General features: G+C 37.8%; 1 protein-coding gene and 3 long non-coding RNA genes across 7 annotated transcripts; 2 read left to right on the top strand and 2 right to left on the bottom strand.

Annotated features, from left to right (window-relative positions):
- Positions 1-6,979: 6,979 nt before the first annotated feature.
- LOC121238819 lies at positions 6,980-17,588 on the bottom strand. The gene is made up of 3 exons (XR_005935184.1): positions 17,390-17,588; positions 17,104-17,106; positions 6,980-6,989 (listed from the first exon to the last, which is right to left on the bottom strand). It is a non-coding gene; the product is annotated as an uncharacterized LOC121238819 (long non-coding RNA).
- Positions 12,373-15,074, top strand: LOC121238816 (small RNA-binding protein 11, chloroplastic-like). The gene is made up of 4 exons (XM_041135853.1): positions 12,373-12,534; positions 14,477-14,545; positions 14,627-14,733; positions 14,836-15,074. Exons 1-4 carry the CDS (start codon positions 12,441-12,443, stop codon positions 14,941-14,943), a joined length of 378 nt encoding a protein of 125 aa, XP_040991787.1. The 5' UTR covers positions 12,373-12,440; the 3' UTR covers positions 14,944-15,074.
- Positions 17,589-18,001: 413 nt separating the features above from the next.
- On the top strand, positions 18,002-19,697 carry LOC121238817. 4 transcript variants are annotated; one of them, XR_005935181.1, is made up of 4 exons: positions 18,002-18,360; positions 18,520-18,568; positions 18,994-19,181; positions 19,352-19,697. It is a non-coding gene; the product is annotated as an uncharacterized LOC121238817 (long non-coding RNA). The 4 variants fall into 4 exon arrangements; XR_005935182.1 differs by having other exon boundaries at positions 18,520-18,603; XR_005935179.1 differs by having other exon boundaries at positions 18,002-18,568.
- Positions 19,698-20,415: 718 nt separating this feature from the next.
- Positions 20,416-21,984, bottom strand: LOC121238818. Its single transcript, XR_005935183.1, has 3 exons — positions 21,824-21,984; positions 21,363-21,458; positions 20,416-20,757 (listed from the first exon to the last, which is right to left on the bottom strand). It is a non-coding gene; the product is annotated as an uncharacterized LOC121238818 (long non-coding RNA).

Here is a 21,984-nt window from a genome sequence, read left to right as displayed (position 1 = left end):
TAGGCCAAAGGTTATCTAATACGTGCTCAAATGATAAGGTGGGATTTATAACTGATGCAGATGAGATGGGGAGTAGCATGGCAACTGATCAACATCGAGATAAGATGACAGTTGTAACTATTGCGGATGATAAGGGCCTTAAGTTTGACTCTCCTCAACAGAAGGGTATTTGTGACAATTCAACAGTGGAGGCTACTATGGGCAATAGTTTTGGCGTGAAGGAGTTTTGAATGCAAAAGTAGAGATGATGTCTTCCTCTAGAGGGACTCGTAAATGGAGGAGAACTCTAAGGTCTCAGGTGCACCATTCTCCTTCTATAGGTGCTTATGGGAGGTCAAAGAGGCATCATGGTTTTGATGATGTTTTAGAGATTGCTGGAACTCTTAAGAGACTTAAAAGTAATGGTAAATTCCATAATGAGAGTGAGGATTCCATTTCACAGGATACGGTGGTGGTTGAAGCTCAGCCCCACCGAGCTCAATGAAGGTCCCTAGTTGGAATACATGAGGGCTTGGGAACCCTCGTGGTATTCGTACTCTTTCTGATCTAATCAGAAGAGAAGATCCCGATGTTTTGTTCTTACAAGAAACAAAGCTTAATGCTGCAAAAATGGAATTCTGTAGAGTTAGATTTAAGTTTAATTGTTGCTTAACCGTTGATGTTGTTGGTAGAAGTGGGGGCCTTGCACTGTTATGGAAGCATGATGTGCCATTGTCATTTTGAGTTACTCAGCATCACATATTGATGTTGTTGTAATTGAAATGTCATGAAACTGCACTTGACAGGTCCCTATGGTCAACCTGACACTGCAAGAAGAATGGAAACTTGGAATCTGTTAAGAAGTTTGAGGAAGCTTGGCTAGTGTTTGGGGACTTCAATGAGATTTTAACAGTACATGAAAATTGGGGGGGGGGGGGGGGGGGGAGGGGGGAAGATCGACCACAACAGCAAATGGTTGATTTCCAACAAATGCTTCTGGATTGTGAATTAAGGGACCTTGGTTTCTATGGTCCAAAATACACTTGGTGCAATGGAAGACAGGATGTGGCTCGGTTTTATGAGAGATTGGATAGGTTTCTTGGTAATACCTCTTGGTGTAATTTGTTCAATAGAGCCTCAGTCACCCATGGCTCTATCTCTTACTCTGATCATCTCCCTTTATGGACTGAGTTTGAAGGTGCCCAGTCGAGAAGGGGAGGTGCTAAACCCTTCTGGTTTGAGGCAATGTGGCTTGGAGAAATAGAATGTTCAAGAATTGCCAGGTAGGAATGGCTTTCTGCAGCTTCCTCTAGTGGAATGCAGGGTGTTATGGATTGCATTTTGGGTTGTAGTAGTAAGCTACAAAGGTGGGATAAATCCCAATTTGGCAAGGTTCAGGTCAAGCTGAAAGAAGCAAAGCTCAAACTCTCAATGGAACAAAATAAGGCCCCAACAGTTTTAAATACAAGGGAGATTGGTGAAGTTTCAATTAAGGTCCAAAATGGATGGAGAGGGAAGAGATGATGTGGAAACAAAGATCAAGAGCTTTATGGTTAGCTGAAGGAGATTAAAATATAAAATTTTTCCATGCTAAAGCATCTTAAAGAAAGAGGAAGAATTTGTTATCAAAACTAAGGGATGCAAGTGGTTGCTGGCAAGAAGGAGAGGATTGTGACAATTGATAGTTAACCACTTTTCTTCTTTGTTTACTTCTGCAGGATCTCAAGACCAAGAAGTTATCCTTAACAAAATGGAGAGGAAGGTCTCTGTAACGCCCGTCGTTGTAGTGGGACATTTTATAAAATATTTTTATAAAGAATGATGAGAATTACCGTCCGATTTAAAACTTTTTACTTGCATACCCAGGGTGCAAGACTCTACGTTTATATCATAAAATGTGCTTTTAGAATAAAAAAGGTTTATAGCGAAAAACATTAATCTTACAATAAAATGGTCCCTTGTACGATTAAAACTCATGCCTAGACTTCCGTGCTCTTCCCCATGGGCCGTGTCCATCTTGATCGTTCGGTTCCTGTGAGGGGGAGGGACATGCATAAAAATTAAAATGAGTCGATGACTCGTAAGTATTACTTCATACGGTTAAAATATAATAACATAGGTTTTCATTCATGCATTCATCATTCATACATACTATACGTGCATGTTTACGTGCATAAGTGCGTTCTTTTGAAAACTTCACTGGACGGGATTTTCTTTTGAAAATGGACTTTCCTTTCATAAAACGTGTCCTCCGTCAGTGCCTTCATTTATGTAAGATGCATTCTTGCATACGTGCGTTCATTCGAAAACATCATTGAACGGGATTTCCTTTAAAAATGAGCTTTCTTTTCTTAAAACGTTTCCCCCGTCAGTGCCTTCATTTCTTAAAAGTTTGTGCGTTCGTGCATTACGTGCGTACATGCATACATGCGTTCATACATACTTTCTTATCACTTTCATAAACCAGTACACACTGTTGCATCCTGTGTGTTGGGGTTAGCGGTCTTCCTTTAGACCCGGACTCCGCCCATGGCCACGGGTTGAGAATCCCTTTCATAGGAGGCAGCACTGGGTGCACTATCAGTACTACTTACCCGGCATTGCAATCTGCCCATTCATTGGTACCCTTTTCATTCATTCATGTGGCCATTACGTGTCTTCATACATTTCATACTTTCATGTCTTTTCTTGGCTTTTCATTTGTTCATGCTAGCTCTGAAGAGCTGGAGCTTTCATTCAGTTCTTTCTTCTATTTAACAGTTTAGTTCATGAGAAAACATTCGGTTTTATGAGAAAACATTTATTTTCGTGAGAAAACATCGTTAATAGTTCGTTCGTGAAAAACTTCATCTTAAAACATGCACGGGCTTAAACGTCGGCTTTCGTGGAGTCCACAAGCGTCACCTTGAACATCGTCCTTCACGGCATCCACGAGCATCACCTCATGGCGCGCATGAAAGAGTCGGTTCGTAGGATCTGCGAAAGCTTCCGTCTTCATGCCTTCCGTGCAGTTCGTGGATTTTCTCAGAAAATACATACAATAGATACGTTGTATAGTCATCCATTCACATGCATACAATTAATACTTCCATTGCGTAAAAAGGGGCTGCCAAGGAGGGCCGTACATACATATACCATTGAACAATTAGCATTTTCTTTCGTAAAACGTCTTTCGTGTCTTTTCGTAGAGCATCGTGAGGAAAAGCATTTCGTTTCGTTTCTTTATATATTTTAGAAAGACTCTAGAAGAGTATGAACGTAACACTTACCTGGACTCCATGCTATTTGCATATCATGCAGTCTATTCATGTGCGTATCAGATGGCAACCTACATGCATACACATAACCTTAATGTCATTCTCTATCTAATGCATAATCAACTTAAACTAGAAATAGAACTATGCTTTACTTAGAACACTCTCCTTCTATCCCATGCTTTTACGAGCCCTTAACTATGTTAAACCCTTCAAGGACCACTACGGTCACCACATCTTCCAACTCAAGGTCTTGCCTCGAGTGCTCATCCACTAAAGTGAACTCATAATTCACCTTAGGATTAAGATACTAAGACCTTAGTCTTACTCTTCTTACTAACCACATTCGACGCATGATTCCAACAGATGGAATCACGCATCCCAATCCTAACAATACACCCATCATTACCTTCATGCACCTTAGCCCACACTAAATCCTCATTCTCATCCATACAAGCCACACGGCTCTAAGCCAACTCTGAGGCTTAAGCACTGTGTAACTGTCCTCTGGACAGATTACCCATTACATATGGTGAATTCATCTGACACATGTGTCTAACCAAATTACACATGTACCTTACCCTTTTATCACCTAAGATCAACATATAACACGTTGATCACCTGCTCGCAGGGACAAGGGTCATACTCCGATACCAACCTTCTCTTAACCCGGCGAGCATGACTCTTCATGCTATTAGTCCCTTGTGACAGTTCATCCCAACACTTAACATGACAAGGCTCCATTCACCATTACGCCTTATGTCACGTCATATAGCTCGAGACTACACCCAAGCTATACCATGACCTTGTCACGTCACCTGACATCCCGCTACGTCATTCCTGCATCAACTCCTTAACTCATCACGAGTACGGTTCCTCACATACTCCTGTCATATCGTGACATCTCGTCACGATCCTGCTACACCATTTCTACACTAACTCACCCATTATAAGCACGACTGTCAGTAATGACGTTGCCCATTCATGCTTCCGCTGCGTACTCTTATACTTGTTCTGCTACTTTATGCATATTCCTAGCCATAAGTTCATTACGGTGACACTTGTCACCTCAGACTATAGGCTACGCCATAACTACTTCGGGACATTGTTCCACAATTTTCGACACTATTCAACATGTTCTATGCCCATCAATCACACAACCCTCATTTTCTCTATGACACGCCACACAGAGTGTCGCTGCCTTGTGGAGTACACTCCACGTATACTCCCTTTTCACACGCTACAACCTATCATTATTATGACATACCCGCCATACAGTGTATCACTCTACCACATGGAGTACACTCCGTGTGTACTCCCTTCATACACTCTATGCCATATCACCATTATGGCATACCCGCCATATGGTGTGTCACTCCACCACATAGAGTACACTCCATGTGTACTCTCTTCACACATATTACACCACATCACCATTATGACATACCCGCCATATGGTGCATCACTCCACCACATAGAGTACACTCCACGTGTACTCTCTTCACACACGTTATGCCACACAGAGTACACTCCACATGTATTCTCTTCACACACGTAATGCCACACAGAGTACACTCCACGTGTACTCTTTTCACATTCCACATTACGCCAGGAGGGTATATTTTACATATACTCTTCTTATTCCACACTACGTCACATCACCATTATGGCATATCCGCCATATGGTGCGTCACTCCCCACATGGAGTACACTTCACGTGTACTCCATTCACACACTACGCCATATCACCATTATGGCATACCCGCCATATGATGCGTCACTCCACCACATGGAGTACACTTCACGTGTACTCTATTCACACACTACGCCACATCACCATTATGGCATACCTGCCATATGGTGCATCTTTCCACCACATATGGTACACTTCTTGTGTACTCTCTTCATACACACTACGACCCATCACCATTATAGCATACTCGCCATATGGTGCATTACTCCACCACATAGAGTATTCTCCATGTGTACTCTCTTGACACACGTCACGCCACATTACCATGATGGCATACCTGCCATATGGTGTGTCACTCCACTACATGGAGTACACTTCACGTGTACTCCATTCACACACCATGCCACATCACCATTATGACATACCTGCCATATGGTGCGTCACTCTACCACATGGAGTACACTTCACGTGTGCTCCATTCACACACCACGCCATACAGAATACACTCTACGTATACTCTTCTCATTCCACAATACGCCAGGAGAGTATATTCTACATATACTCTCCTTATCCCACACTACCCCACACAAAGAGTATACTCAGCGTGTATTGTTCCCACTCCACATGCCACGTCACTAATACAGCACATACTCCACAACCATACTACACTGCACAGTCCACAACACTGCACAACACAATTCCCCACTATGCCCACACTTCACAGCGCACTACACAGATAAGCCCAACACTTCACTACACAGAATGCCCAACACTTCACTACACAGAATGCCTAGCACTTCACAGCACAACACATCTCCATACTACACAACAACTCCACTAATGCTAACATCACAATCCATAACCTAATCAACTAATCAATATCTAACATAAATAACGAGAGATAGATGGTTATATTATTGACGAGATAACCCGTGCGTTGCTCACTAATCGTCACAGCTGATGACGTCGGAAAGGTCGTACGTGGTGGCTAACCTACGTACGTTGACTGTTTGGGCATTTGGATAGCTAAGTGTGGCCTTGGAAGGGCTTGTGAAGGCCTTGTGATGGTGGCAAAGAGCGTAACACGGCGGATCTAGCCGTGTACAGTGGCGGTCAGTCACGCGCAGTAACTGTCCATCACGTGCAGTGGTTACCCACCACATAAAGTGGTGGTTTGGGACCTTGGGTTCAGCTAAGGGAGGTGCGGTGGGACTCGTAGTGGCGTTGAGGTGGCGCCATGGTGACTCACGGTGGCGGTTCTGGCCGCATGATGGAGGAGAAGCCGTGGGAGAGTAAGAGAGAGTGTGCATGCATGGGTGGCAGATCGGGGCCATGGGTGGTTGGGTTGGCTTGGTGGTGGCCTGAGGAGGCTCATGAGGGTGGTTACCCGCCGTAGGTGGCAGCGCACGGCGGTGGATGTGTGCAACCCGTGCACTTGAGGGAGAGGGAGAAGCCGTGCATGGAGAGAGGCTTCTGGCCATGGGTCACGTGGAGGAGGAAGGGGGAGGCTAGGAGGTGCTTGTGGTGGTGTCCGGTGGCCGCGCATGGCGGCGCTAGGAGCATTGGTGGCCTTGAAGTCGTGCGAAACCCATAAATGGGTTTCGTGCTTGTGCTCGACGGAGGAGGAGAGGGAGGCTGAGCTTGCTAGAGGATGATGGCTGGCGGAAGGAGAAGCTGCCGTGGGAGTGGTGGCGCTGTTGGGCGGCGCACGGCGGTGCAATGGGCATCATGCCTGTTCGGGCTTTGCACTTCCGAAAGGGAGAAAGGGAGAGAGATTGGGCTGGGGAGGCTTGCCAGCGTGAGGTGGAGCAGGTGGTGCCGGCGGTGAGGTTCACTGGCGCACGGTGGCGCTGGGCTGTGCAATGGAGGCTTCAGCGTGAAGGGGCTGCATACAAAGTGAGGGAGAAGGAAGAGGGGTCTGGGTATTTAACCCAGTCCCTTCGTTTGGAGATCCTCAAAACGATCTAACGATAAGATATTAAAAACACTTATTTGAAAATGCGTAAACATTAACTTAATTAAAAGCACTTAGAGAAATTAAGGTAGAATATTATTTAAACTAACTTTAGTTTTATAAAATAATATTCTTCATCATTAATAGATGATGAAGTCTTATTTAATATATTTGAAAGGATAAAACCATTTAATTAATTAAAGCTTTCAACATAATTTAAATCTCATAATATTTTAAATAGTTGAAATCATTTTAATAATAATATTAAATTGATTTCCGACAATTATAATATTTTTGGAGCTCTTCAAGAATATTATAATTGTCGTATTTAAAATCAAATTTAGTTTAATAATATTGAAAATACTCCTTATAAATATTTTCAGTACATTTAAAATACTGGGCGTGCCCTAGAAGTCACATAATATCTTGAGAGACACGTCATCATGGTTCGGCAAGCATGAAGAGGCTCACAGTCGCTAGATAAAAGGGGCAGACAATTCACATAATCTCTGCCTTCGGGATTTACTTACGTCATAAAGACGGAACGTACGTCAGAAAGAGAGAAGCATACGTAAGAAGGAAGGAGCAGTGTATTACAGTCTCACTTGAGATGAATGTTGAACTTATTAAATTTTACACAATTTTTGAAGTTCTTCAAACTTTGAAAGAGATGCACCCCAACAAACCACCAGGGCCTGATGGTATGCCACCTCTCTTCTTCCAGAAATTTTGGCTTGACATTGGTACTTCCATCACTACTGCAGTCCTACATGTTTTGAACCATGGTGAAATGCCTCAAGCTCTTAATCATACATTCATCACCCTGGTCCCTAAGAATAAGTGTTCTCAAACAGTTAATGACCTTAGACCTATTAGCTTATGTAATGTTATATATAAGCTAATTTCTAAGATTATTGCTAATAGAATCAAGCAAGTATTACTTGTGGTCATCTCTGATACACAGTCCTCTTTCCTACTTGGAAGACTCATCACAGATAATGTTGGCCTATGAAGTTTTACATTTTTTGAAGAGGAAGAAGAAAGGAAAGAAAGGATTTATGTCTATCAAACTTGATATGAGCAAAGCTTATGATAGAGTCGAATGGGGTTTTCTTGAATTTGTTATGAGACAGTTGGGATTCCATGAGAATTTAATTCAGCTTGTGATGATGTGTGTGAGGGCTCCTTATTTTTCAATTCTGATTAATGGCTCTCCTACTGGTTTTATTGTTCCTTCACGAGGTTTGAGGTAAGGTGATCATATTTCTCCTTATCTCTTTCTATTGTGTACTGAAGGGTTGATTAGTCTTTTGAGAGAGGCTGAAAGAACTAAGTCTGTTACTGGCATACAGATTTGTTGTGGCCCCCAAGCTAAATCATCTGCTATTTGTAGATGATAGCTTGACTTTTTTGTAATGCAAATGTGGACACAAATGTAAGATTGCAAGCTCGATTAAAGCAGTATGAAGTTGCTTCAGGCCAACAGTTGAATAGAGAGAAAACAACAATGGTCTTTAGTGCCAATGTGGATTAGAATAACAGACGGGCTATTATGAATTTGTGGTGCTCAACTCAAGTGCAGTAATATGAAAAGTATCTTGTGCTGCCCCCTGTTGTGGGTATGTCAAAATCAAGGGCATTTGCAGGAATTAAACATAAAGTTTGGCTCAAGTTGCAAGAATGGAAAGGGAATATGTTCTCTCAAGGGGGTAGGGAAATCCTCCTTAAAGCAGTAGCTTTGGCAATTCCATCTTATGCCATGAGTTGCTTCAAGATTCCAACAAAGTTTTGCTCTGAAATTGAGAGTATGATGGCCAGATATTGGTGGGGTCAAAAGAATGAGGAGAGAAAGGTTCATTGGCTAAGCTGGAAGAAGAAGTGTAGTTCAAAATTTGTGGGAGGCATGGGGTTCAAGGAACTAGATATTTTCAATATGGCCATGTTGGCTAAACAAGCTTGGAGGTTATTGTAGAATAAGGAGAGTTTATTCCACAAGATGTATGCTGCTAGATACTTTTCTGATGGGAACCTTTTGACAGCTTGCTTCTCTTGGAGGAAATCCCTCCTATGCTTGGAGAGGTATTTGGGAGGCAAAGAACCTGCTAGTGCAAGGTGGAAGATGGAATGTGGGTGATGGAAGCTTAATTCATATTTTGAATGATGCTTGGATACCTTGATTTCAAAATTTGAGACAAGAACTGGGAGATGAGCAGAGTATTGAGCAACTTTGCCAATTGGACAATCAAGTTTTATCTCTTATTGATCCAAGTACTAAATGGTGGGACATTGCAAAAGTTAGAGCTCTATTCAATCCAAACATTGGGGATGCTATTATCATATTGCATCCTAGTCATACTGGAGCAATAGATCAGTGGATGTGGGAACATGAGAAGTCAGGATCTTTCTTTGTCAAAAGTGCTTACAGATTCTTTAAAACTTGCTTAGAACCTGAACATGGGGAGTCCTCTATTGGGGCTTTGATGAAAAAGTTCCGGACTGCTCTATGGAAGTTAAAAGTTCCCCATAAGGTTAAGGTTTTTGCTTAGAAGGCATGTAAAGACTGTTTACCAACTAAGGCCAATCTGATTAAGAGAAAACTAGACATTGAGGGGCAATGTTGTTTTTTTCAACATCCAATTGAGGATTTGAGGTGTGTGTTGATATTATGTCCTTCCATACATGATTTTTTAATATGCAGGTTTTCTGTCTTTCAAAATGGAGGCCAAATAAGATCTTTTATCATTACTGCAATGGATATTCTCTTCAAAGGTTTTGCTGAGGAACTGGCTGATTTTTTCTTGATGGTTTGGGCTTTTTGGTTTAGAAGGAACAAGATGGTTCATGAATAGATTGCTTTACCACCTTAGTAAGTTATTGGCTTTGCTTTTACAAAGAACTTGCATAATGTTGTGGTTAGGCATCAGTTGGGGTTTCCTAATTCTAAAAACCTGTTGTACAGATGGTCACCCCCTCCAGAAGACTCTCTTAAGCTAAATATTGATGGGGCTCTCTTCTTTGATTTTAACAAAGCTGGTATGGGTGCTATTCTGAGGAACCACATGGGCGAAGTACTTATGGCAGTTAGTAGAGTTGAAACTGTTTTTCTGGAACCAGAACAAGTTGAAGCTATGGCATTATTAAGAGGACTTCAATTGTGCATGAGTTTGGGCATCCCTAAGCTGATTATCGAAAGTGATTGTTTGTTCCTGGTAGAAGAGGTTAACAGATCATCTGAGTCCAATGTAGCTATAAGATCTGTGGTAGCAGATGTAAAAGGTTTGATGCAAACTTTCCCTCAGTGCAGTATTCAACATAGTAGCAGATTCACAAATGAGGCTGCCCATCGACTTGCAAGACATGCCTGGTCCATAGAAGATATGTTTATTTGGTGGAATAGTGTTCCTCCTATCATTGAGAATGTAATTTTCATTGATCAACACTATTGTAACCTGATCAACACTATTGTAACCTATCTCAAGGTGTTATGCCTTTATGAAATGAAGTGTTTTTCTATATTAAAAAAAAAAAGTTATTTGGATTTTTCTTGAAAATCACACTACTTGCGGTAAAACATCTTTGTTTTCGTTCAACTAATGGTGTTTAATCCTAGAGCTTTAATCACAAATCACCTCTCGGTCTCATTGCAATCCAAAAGATCAAACAATAGTTAGTTAGAAAATTGTAAGCATTAAGAACAATGAATAAACACTCAATCATGGAAATATCGAAAATAAAATAACTTGGAATATAAATTGTGTGTTCAATGTTAGGTTACATCAAAACTCTAGAAAATAGAATTATTTCATAATGTAATTAAAAAGAAAATGAATAAAACTGGTGTTCTTTGTTGAAGTTAGTTGATGAAGCATGCGACTCTCGCCTCTACCATCCAGTTTCGCCTTCTCGAAAGAACACTTAAAGAATAAATTCTAGAACTTTAAACTCAGACTCAGACTCTAAAATATAAAATCTCTCGACTCCGATTCAGAACTCTCTAACTTAGACCAAGACTAAAACTAAAACTAAGATTATGAACCAAGACTCCATATTCATCCCACAAGACAAAATTAAATAAATGTCAAAACTCAAATCTTGAAACAAAATAAATGCGGTTACAATCTAGCCTAAAAATCTGAAAAATAGTTTATAAAAGATAGATGTCAACATAAAAGGAAATTATCCAAGAATATCGGAATTATCTAAAATTGAAGATTTAGTGATATGTGGCTTGAATTAAGGAGTTCGAGAGGATTTGGTCGCCAATAGATTGATTACGGAATTTGGAAGCGTTCCACCAGGTAGATGCCATGTACACTGAATATAACTGGCGGAAAGGTCACAAATGAATATGCGTGGAGGTCACAAAGACCACATGACCCTCTCCTTGCCTACCAGGTGGAAAGACTCCCAACCGGGATGAAAGACTCATCTTGCCTTTTCTAGTTGTTGCCCACGATGTCATTTAGATTGGTCTTTTAAGTTGGTCATTTAGACTAGTCACCCAATCTAACTGCCTATAACCTTTTCACCAAATCTTTACACCTTCTGGTCGCGAGTTTCCTCGCCTACTGAGAAGTAATTCTTCTAGCCTTTGGGCGAGAGAATATATGTATCTATTTGTGTGTATATATATATGTATGTGTGTATTTGTATTTAAGTATATACGAGAATATAGAAGTATTATTGAATTTTTCAAATTATATATTTCAAAATAACATCAATACAAGTATTAAACACATGCATACTTGAAAAACTCAGTAATACTTCTAAATTATCGTATGTACTTAAATACAAATACATACATATATATATATATATATTCATATAACAACTATCACGAAATGGTACATTGAAATATACCGACACTGAAATAGAATATTTCAGTATCTCATCTAAAACAGAATTGAAAACATTGGTTTTTATCTACTAACAGTCTTATCTAAGATCGGAATCATGTTTCCCCTTCAACGGCACTGCAACAAATTTGAAACATAATTTTGAACTTTTTTAAGATTTAAAAGAACGTTAACATCGAACTACAAGAAAATCTAATTTTATCATTAGAGGTTATTAAAATACTTTTTAAGCCCGTCGATGCAAACCCAATAATGCACCCCTAAATGGTCGATTAACAATGACAATCCATGCACAGTTATTATGGTCATGTCCAGTTAGAGAAGTTATATCGGGTTGTTCTCTTCTTCTATTTTTATTAGAAAAGAGAAGAAGAAGAATATATTGTCAAGGTCGGTCTATTAACGATGACCTAGGCCACGCTAACATAGCTTAACATTCTTCCCCATAAATTGATTTTCATTTGTTTAGATATATTATAAAATAAAAATAATTTTATAATTTAACGTATCAGAATAAATTACATTAATTTATAAGATTATTTCGTATAATCTAAATATTTTTTGAGGAAGAAAAGATAATTAAAAAAAAATTTAAAAGAATGAAGAAAGATTAATAACAATTCGGATCCGTAGATTTTCATATTTGCAATTTCAGAAGCGAAGAATGCGCAACTCCCATCAAAAGCTTCGCTTTACTTGCTCTCATGGCGGCTTTAAGAGGTATCTCCCAAGCTGGTAACATATCTCCTGCACGGATGAACTTCTTCAGAGGATTCGCTTCCAGGCTCTTCGTCAAAGGTATTACTTCTCTTTATCTGGTAAGGATTTTTTGGGTGTTTGCTCCCTTTGGTTACAGAGAAAATGTAGGAAGAAGAAAGGGATTCAAATTCACGCAACCGAGACCTGATGAAACCCAGTATTTCACTGACAAAACAAGTCATCTCTTTTGAGTTGTTAAATCGTCTTCAAAAAAATCAGGAAAAAAAGGGATTTCTTAGTCGCCAAACAGTGTGTTAGGATTCATTTCTTCGGCGTATAAATATATGAAACCCAGTGAAAGTTTCGGGGGTTTCGGTTTGGTGTATTGCTGAGTGATGGAGCTATTAAATGTTCTAAAAAATGCACCCAATCACTTGAGAATTAATAAGGTGTTGGCAATGCATATAAATTATCTCCCCGTAGACGCCATTTGCGTTGATGCAGTTGTTCAAGTCAGTCTGTATTGCTAACCCGTATGATTTGTGTCGCTGCATATATTATGAGCACATTTGTATTTAGTGTCTGGTAGGTTTGCTTTATATTTGGCTAGTGATTCGTGTTGGGTGGTAAGGTAGAATCATATAGAGCATAAAGCAGGTTGAATCTGATCATTGTTCTTTCCCGTTATGAGTGCGTATGTTATTGTTAAAGCTGGAATTGTCAGTTACTTTGAAGTGAAAATCCTGTTCATCAGAGTAGGTGTGGGTCCTGTACAGCTGCAAATGGAAAATAAAGACTAGTATAGCCACTTGTTTGGATTAGAATCCTCATCAGTGACTTCCTGGTAGAGCCACAGCCTAACTTTGAAAAAAGTTCTCTAAGTTTCTAACGCTAAATTTAGGATTTGAAGTGTTATAAGAGTAAGGTTTGTGAAATTAAACTTACAGACAGCACTCCGGTGCTTTCTGATTACTATGGGCTTGCCACTGATGGCATCCATTGTGTTCACCTGGCCTTTATGTGTTCTGCCTTGTTCATTAACTGAGTTGGTTGGAGGGAATAAAGTCTAATGGATAAGAAAGTTCAGTGTTTTAGCTAAAAATTTATAACCATAATAAAAATGTTTCTATGGTTTTAGGATGGAGGAGAAGGCCTGTATTATATTCCTAATAGAGATTTAATTCTCTATGTTTTACACTCTCATATATGATAGGATTCTAGGTCTTAAAAACTTCTGCTTTTGATTCATTGGTGGAGCTATTTGGTGGTTGTACCTTGCAGTTCTCCATGTTCTTGCTAAATTTGATGAAAATAGGACTGAAATTGGATGCTGAGGTTTAAAATGGTTCAACTTCTTTCAGAATTAAGCTATGCTCGAATGCTTACAGAGTTATATATGAATGTTAGTGAGACAATCTAGTGCTACCAGCCATATAGGCAGATTCTCATTTTAGGCCTTTTTTTTTTTTTTTTATGATGTGGAATCTTATCAAGGCAGGGCCCTTGAGACCCAATTCTAAGGAATAAACCTGGATATACAACCCCACCCACCAAAACCATGTATGAGGTAATCTAGTAGACCTCTAGTGTGGAATCGGATCCAGGGTATCCGAGTCTGCAACTCATCCCATGCCCTTTGACCACTACACTACATGCCTCACAGGTAATTTTAGGCATCTTCTAATCATTAATGGATGCTTAGAGCCATCTCAAACTATATCTAAGCTGGTTTTCTTAGAAATCTACACTGCTATATATCCATTGTCTACACAGTATTTAACATATTAATGATTGGATTCATCTGATAATGTTTTTTCAATTCCTTTTTAGCTTACTTTAATCTGATAATTCCAAAAGTGATGCTATTGTATTGTTTATAGGAAAAGAGGAGTCTATGGAATATCCTGAATGCCAGAATGCATGCACACACGCACAAAAATCTGCCCCCACATGGCAATCTTTATTCCATTCAGGATTGCAAAGTTTCCTGCTTCTACTCTTGGTGCTTTATCCCTTGACATAACTCATGAATTTGTTGCAGGTATATCTTTCTCCACCACGGAGGATACACTAGTGGAAGCATTTTCTAAATTTGGCCAAGTTATTGAAGGTAACTTCTATTCCTACCGTCACAAGAATCATTTTTCCAATGGTAATAATCTTTAGACATCCTGCACTTCTCCTTTTCCAGCTAAAGTAATTATGGACAAAGTTAGAAACCGAACAAAAGGTTTTGGGTATGTGACTTTTGCTAAAGAGGATGAAGCCCAGAAAGCCTTGATGGAGATGAATGGGAAGGCAAGATTACATGATCTCCTTCAATTTTGTCCCAACAACACCCCCCTCCCTCTTCCACACTAAATTGTGAATAAATAAAAATGAAAGTGGAAAATTTTGCAGTTACTTGATGGACGCGTTCTTTTTGTGGACAATGTAAGGCCCAGTAGGAATTTCAATTCTGGTGTGCCAATAGCAGGAGGACCCCCAGTGCCAGCAGCTGATAGTTGATACTAACCTTTCTACTATTTTCTGTACACATGCAATAATGTCAACAAAGTGGGTTAATTGCCAGATATTTCTTTTGTAGCTTGTATACTTGTCATGATTCGGTAAGCATTCAATCTCCCCTTGCCTCCAAACACCTCTTTAAACTTTCCATCGAGTTCTCTTTAGCAATTGATGGCAGATATACAGGAATGGGTTGCAAACCACTTGTTGTATTTTGGGTAGGTTTCATGGGGTCATTAGGGGCTCTTTTGTATGGGCTAGGTATTTTCTTGTATACGTCCAGTGTACTTGGTTATTGCTATTGATATATATATATATATAATATTATTACTTATATATATAAAAAAATAAATTGGGTTGCAAACGACAGGAAAACCTGTATGGAGTCTTGACAAGACCATTGAACCTAAAGAGTTGAATGATGTTACATGTCTTTCCCTAATTAGTAGGGTTAGGTTGCATTTGTGTACATAGGACAATGAGTTTGCTGGTGAAGAGTGTTTTCAAGTGGATGATGCCTCTGTGTTTCCTGCCAATTTTTATGTAAGTTTTGCCTTTTATAGTTCTATGTTACCAAGTTTCAACTGACAACAACTGCAGCTGAAGTAAGATTGGAGCTCATTTGGATAGTGAGATGAGATGAGATGGTTTTAGATGAGTTGGATAAAATATTATTAAAATATTATTTTTTAATATTATTATTATTTTGGGATTTGAAAAAGTCGAATTGATTATTATATTTTATATGGAAATTTGAAAAAGTTGTAATGGTGAGATGAAATGAGATAAGATGGGTTGAAAGTATTTCTGTATCTAAACGGGGCCTGAAAAGTCGAAGAAGAAGAAGATAGTTAAGGCTCAAGTGAATTAGAAAAGGCCATAAGATTCTCTAAAAGGCCGTTTAGATAGTGAAATGAATTGAGATAGTTTGTGAATAGTAGTGAGATTATTAGTTGAAATTAGATGAGATGAGATGAGATATGATTTTATCTCACCTCTGTATCCAAATGGGCCTAAATCTTTCCATTTATTTCTAAGCTTCCACAATCCCTTCTTGAACCAAACATGAATCTTTCAACTCATTTGATTCTCGTGCCCAATTACTTCAAATATTTATGAGCCTACGTGAAAAATGCTGAAGAGTGGCAAAGAAAGCCACCTAGCATTTTCCTTTCTCCTTAATAGGAGTCATGTCGATCTTGGCCCATTGACCCTTAAGCAAGCCGAGGATAGGGGTATATATAAGGTGGGTCTAAATTTGTCTCTTTATTTTGACCACTTATGTATTTAAAATTTTAATTTTTTTATATAATAATTAAGAAAGTAATTTTTAATGTATTGATATATTTTTTTATTTTTTAAAAATATTTAATAATATTAAAATAAAGGATAAAAAAAAATAATAATTTTATGCTAGCGGATATGTCCGGCGATCAAAGATGGGCGGTATGCTAGCAGTACTCAAGGAGAAAAGTAGGCATCTCACTCAATAGGACTACGAACATCAGAAGGCAGCGCACGCACAAATTAGTATAGGGTACTGTCAGATTTGCTATATGTTTTGGAGATTGGAAGACCTTCGTCTCTTCCCTTTTTATCTTGAAACAAAGATAGACAGATGAAAGCTAGGAATCATCTTTAAATTGAGATTTCTACCTCAAACTACACAGTTTTTGAAAATTAATATTCCCATATTATATCTAAAATTATCTTGAAAATATTATTTTATAATTTTTAAAAATGAATATTCTCGTAATACACCTATGAATATATTGGCAGTATTCTCTTAATATAAACCCATTTATTTTTTCATCTTTCAATTTTATTTTTAATTTTTGTTTAGCTTCTTTTTTTCGTTTTCTATACATAGCGAAAAATTACATTGCATTATATATTGACAGATAGTGCAAATATTAAAATATAGGAGGATATTACAAATATGTACCTGTAAATCTCTCTCATCCTTATTTATTTATAATATCAAACAATCATTTGGGCCACACTTTCTGATAAAAAATTAACGATTTAATCAGTTTTGTGTAAGAAAATTTGTGAGAGTGTAGTGTACAAAATTGAGGTTTACTCTATAGGGATGGGTCTGAAGAATCTGCTTTGGAGAAGTTCTCCGACATTAAAAAAAACATAAATAAAGGTGATAACTGTCTCATTTCCATTTTATATATAAAGCATAAAATGTTTTGGTATTTATTCATTTTGCTTATCAACTGAATATCCATTAAAATATAATAATTCAAAATATCTAATATTTTGTGCTTTATAAATTCTCTCTCCGTTTCACTGCTAATTCGTATAAGAAAAAAAATCAGCACTCTCATTGGGAAGTTGGTATTGGTAACGGATGAAGTGAAAGCTCTACAGCAAACACAAACAATTCTTTAATAAACTATTTTATTACTATGTCCAAAGGTAATAGTGGAAAGAGTACTATTATACATCAGTCCTGGTAGCATTGCACTCTTCACACACCTTATGTGGCGTATTTTTTTTTTTTTTAACCCAACACGTGCGTTTTGTAACTTTTGTTGGTTTGTATATCTCTGATTCGAATTTGCCCCACGTTCTTGCCTCTTGATCTCAGCCTGCGTCAAAACTCCTTCCTTGCCCGCGTCGATTGTGCTCTGCCCACCGCCATTGGCGACGCCATCTCTTTCCAGCGACACCGAGGCCGTCTGCACAGTGCCGCCACACCCCTCGTTGCCCAGCTCTCCTCCCTCCCCATCTCCTTTTCTTCCTCTCCCCACCCCCCGCGTCGCCCCCCACCCCCACTAGTGTACCGGATTCACTAAACGCCCAGCCCTCGTCGCACAGAGGTGGAAATTACATGCATAAATCACCTAACATTTAAAGAATATGACTGAGATGCCTTGGTCATAGATATATTTTGTTAAAGATGTCTACTGCCACGAAGACGTCTAAAATGGTTTTTTAGTTTTTGTTCATTTTTATTATATCCATGGTTTCTTTTGAGAAACAATTGCTCTTCAAAGGAACTTGTTCTAATGAATGAGAAAGAATATGTTTGGTACATTATTTATTCCAATTATTTATTTGATGTAGATTGCAAATATTACATTTTTTGAACGAAAGATGCACCCAAGATTCTTTCTCAGTCATGAGTTTGTCTTGCTAGTATTTTTCTAGTCTTGTACCATGCTTGCGCATTATGTTTTCTTGTATTCTCACTTGAATTAGGCTTTTTCTCGGATTTTTCAAACATTAATTGCTCTTTCTAGACTTTTTTTCTGCATCTTTTCCGCATTGAGGTAGATAAGTCTATGACTATTTAACCAGCCAGCAGACCTCAGTACCCGATGGCCTTACTTCTCAGGTTCATATAGAAATCCTGAGATCTCTAGGCTGTCCATCAGAACAAAATGATTGATTATCTTATTTCAGGTTTGTCTTTATAAATATAGATATATACAAAATTGATGATGTTTATAAAATTATACGGAGTAGAACATATATATACATAAATAGAATAACTGTTCCCAGTGCATTTTATTATTGTGCCAAGAATAAAATTGCTTTGAAAATTGGTTGTATTGGCTTCAGGATACATTCACTCGAGCCAAACAATGGGTTCAAGAATTGCATAGACAATGTGAGGTCATCAAAACTGCTTTCAACATTTCTGAAGTAATTCACTCTTGACATTAAAATTATTTTGGTTGGGTTTTTGTGCTCCCTTCAGTCAAGTATATAGTCTACTATGACCAGTTCTTAGAGAGATTCAGATTGAGGAACAATTCAAATAACCCCAATGGAGAAGTAAATAAAATCAGATGTTATATACTAAATAACACTATTGATGTCAAGATTATGTTCTCTAGAGGATGTAGTTATCTAATTTGTTCTACTTATTACAATATGTTTTGAGGGAACTTTTGGCTTAGATCATATGTATTTTTGTTAATTTCGAATTCGCCTTTCCTGTACATGATTAATGTTTGTACATCTCACAAAGCAAAGTCCAGTTCAATGCATTCTGTTTAGGGCACCATATTTTTGTGATTTTGAACTTGATAGGTCCGCTTTAACTGAAACTCCTCACAAAGCATCACCAGCAACTCCATGCTAGACCAAGCAGGGGAGTAGCTAAATCATAATCTGATTCACCCTCTCCTTTGCAAAGTTCACGCCTTTCAGTTGATACGTCTCCACTGGTTCCCTCGAAGCCCACCATAAGATCACCAAAACTTGCTACCCCACCTGAAGTAAGAATTACAAATGCATCAATTCTTCATTTATTTAGAGTTGGGGCTAGGCTAATTTACATTTATTTAGTCACTTAAAATAAAATATCTTGCAAACAACATTTTTTGTGGAATGTCAATTGTAAAAAAGTCTTGGTTCTAGGCTAATTTACATTGTTTTGTTGTGACAGGTCACTGCAATTAAAACTAATAACCTTTTTGTGGAGACATCTTCCTTGCCAAGGTTGGGATGGAGTGCGGCGTCGGGATTTTGCAAAGTAAGGCATGCACTTAAAATTATATTGTTTAGAATGTTGAGGTTATAAAGTCTAGTGGTCCTGATTATTGTGCTTGAAACTTGGGGTAGGGCTTTTAAAAACAACCTTTTTGCTTTATGTATTTCAGACTAGAGAATTTTGAGGCTAATTCATTTGTTTGATATGTCAAAGGTCATGCTTGTTGATTCTTTGAGCTTATGTGCCTTAGTAGAGGTTCTGACAGTGTGTAAGTAAGGGTTGATGCACGATGTTTCTTTTATTAAGAATATATATATATATATATATATTTTTTTTTTTTGTTACGTTTTCTGCACAATATAGGGATATCTATGTGCAAGACCAACTTGAGAACTTTTTTTTTTTCCTACTTTTATGTCATTTGGTGGTTTCTAATCAGAGCATTTATATTCATTTAAAATAACCATGTAAACACATCTCCGAATATCTTTTTTGAACTCTCTCTATTTCCCTCTCTCAAGACATTTTTCATAATATTGACTATTGGTATGGTTGGTGAAGGTCATTTTCAAGATTGCAAGAGAATCACAACATGAATCTTTTGCAGCTCTTCATCACAGCCTCAATTCCAATCTTGAAATTGCTCTTGATTTCTGGACATGGGGCTTATGCCAATCAGAAGAAGATAAACTAATAGAAAGAGAGAATGATCTTTACAAGTTGGAGGATGAACTTTGAAAGCGGATAGTAGAGGATAAATGTGCACATATATTATTGTGTTTGTACTAAGTTTTATTTATTGTAATAGTTTCTAGTTGGTTCAGACTATTTCTGGTTGGTTTTATCATCAATGTGTACTGAGTTTTATCTACTACTGAAGATGAATTTAGTACCTTTTTTTCTCTCTATTGCTTTATAAAAGTGCAAAGCTCAAGATGTGATTGAGATTATGATTGTAATGTACTAAACGTTTAAGCAAAGTTAAACCTAGTTGATCATTGCAAAAGCAACCATGATTGAACAACATTTTTCTTTCTTTTGACTGAACAAAAAATCATGGTCAGACAAAAAATAAAGTGCAACAACCAACAACTAGCAAGCATCAAAATCTAATCTGGAGTCTCCAACCATTACATTTACTTACCAATCACACAAATATCATGTTTTGGCATACAATGTCAAACACGGGGCTAGAACATAAAACCCATGCCAAGAAAGAGTATTACAACAAGTTACAAATTGCAAATTACATTACAACTAACTACTCCACAATAACAATTAAATGAAAACAACACAGATTCTGAAATGGCCTCAGCTTCTCCATTGAAGGACCTCTTTTCATCACATTGTATCTTCATCTCCTGTACCATAAAACAAAACAAGGGACGATGAGCATTGCTTAAATAGCTTAAACGAAGAAAGTTCACCAGTTGGCTTGTTTTAAAAGGTGAGGACTTTCAATAGCTTTCAAATTATGTCTTTCAAATACTCCCTATTGGGTTTATATACATCTAACTCATTAAAAAAAGATTGTATGCTTTTGTTGTGGTTAAATTATTTACATGTATTGCATGAACAGAAGTCAGTCTCTGATAAATCAAAGCTTGATGATGGGCAAGAACTAATAATCTCAAGCTGTTTAGTTCAGTATTTCTGTCAAACACATGGAAATTAAAATTATGATGAATTATGAAGGTTTAGGCCTTGTCCAAAAACCAAACAAAGGTTCAGGCCTTAAAACTTATGTGTTGATTCTATGGAAATTAAAACAAAGTTTCAGGGCCTTATCAAGAAGAAAATCAACCAGTTAAATTGAATATTCTTTTAATATGATTTTGTAGATATTGAAGATGAGTATTAATAGTGAAGAACTTGAGACAATCTCTATGTGTGATGGATTTGTAGAAGATTGAAGGTTCACTTACTAACAATGAAATGGTAGAAGATCAAAATGATTCAAACTTACTATGGAATTCGATGACTTTTCTTTCGTCCTCACACTGCGGCAATTTGGCAAACATCTTTCCTTCAAATATTCAAAACCTTCTGTTTTGCATCCAAGCTGGAAAACCAAAATTCAGCAATTGTCACAAACTAGTATTAAAAAAAAAAAGTGAAGAAAAGAATGAAAGACGTCTTTAAAAAAATTAATTAACCATAAAAAATAAAAAAGATGTGTATTGCACAATCCTACTGAAATAGTGAAAGACATTTATTTGTCTTGTTGTATGACCTTGGAATTCAGACTTTTTTTTTTTTTTTTTGATAAATCTTGGAATTCAGACTTGGGTTTCTATTTTCACATTTTAAGGCTTAGAGTATTTTGGAGGTAATGATGAACTTTTAAGTCTTAACCGAGAGATAACCTGAAACCTCCAAATATTGCATCTCAAATTTCATTAAACATGAAATAGAGTGGGTGAAAACCTGAAAAATTTCATCCCCCAAGTATTGATGTCAATTCCAATATGAGTGATAAATGAAGCCAATTTGCCTTGCGCATTTCCAGCCATAGTTATGTTACACAAAATTTACAAATGATGGAACTTAGCAACTATTGTAGTGTACAATTCAATCTAGTAAACAAG

This window comes from Juglans microcarpa x Juglans regia, chromosome 7D (assembly GCF_004785595.1).
Source record: "Juglans microcarpa x Juglans regia isolate MS1-56 chromosome 7D, Jm3101_v1.0, whole genome shotgun sequence".
Taxonomy (NCBI): Eukaryota; Viridiplantae; Streptophyta; class Magnoliopsida; order Fagales; family Juglandaceae; genus Juglans; species Juglans microcarpa x Juglans regia.
Note: the sequence above shows the minus strand (reverse complement) of the source record. Positions and strands in the feature narration are given on the sequence as shown.

What these genes read in the sequence shown, in the direction of transcription:
- LOC121238816 (XM_041135853.1), top strand. Translation starts at nt 12,441, where the DNA reads ATGGCGGCTTTAAGAGGTATCTCCCAAGCTGGTAACATATCTCCTGCA. An exon ending in TTCCAGGCTCTTCGTCAAAG is followed by an intron (nt 12,535 to 14,476) that starts GTATTACTTCTC and finishes AATTTGTTGCAG; the next exon opens with GTATATCTTTCTCCACCACG. An exon ending in TGATGGAGATGAATGGGAAG is followed by an intron (nt 14,734 to 14,835) that starts GCAAGATTACAT and finishes AAAATTTTGCAG; the next exon opens with TTACTTGATGGACGCGTTCT.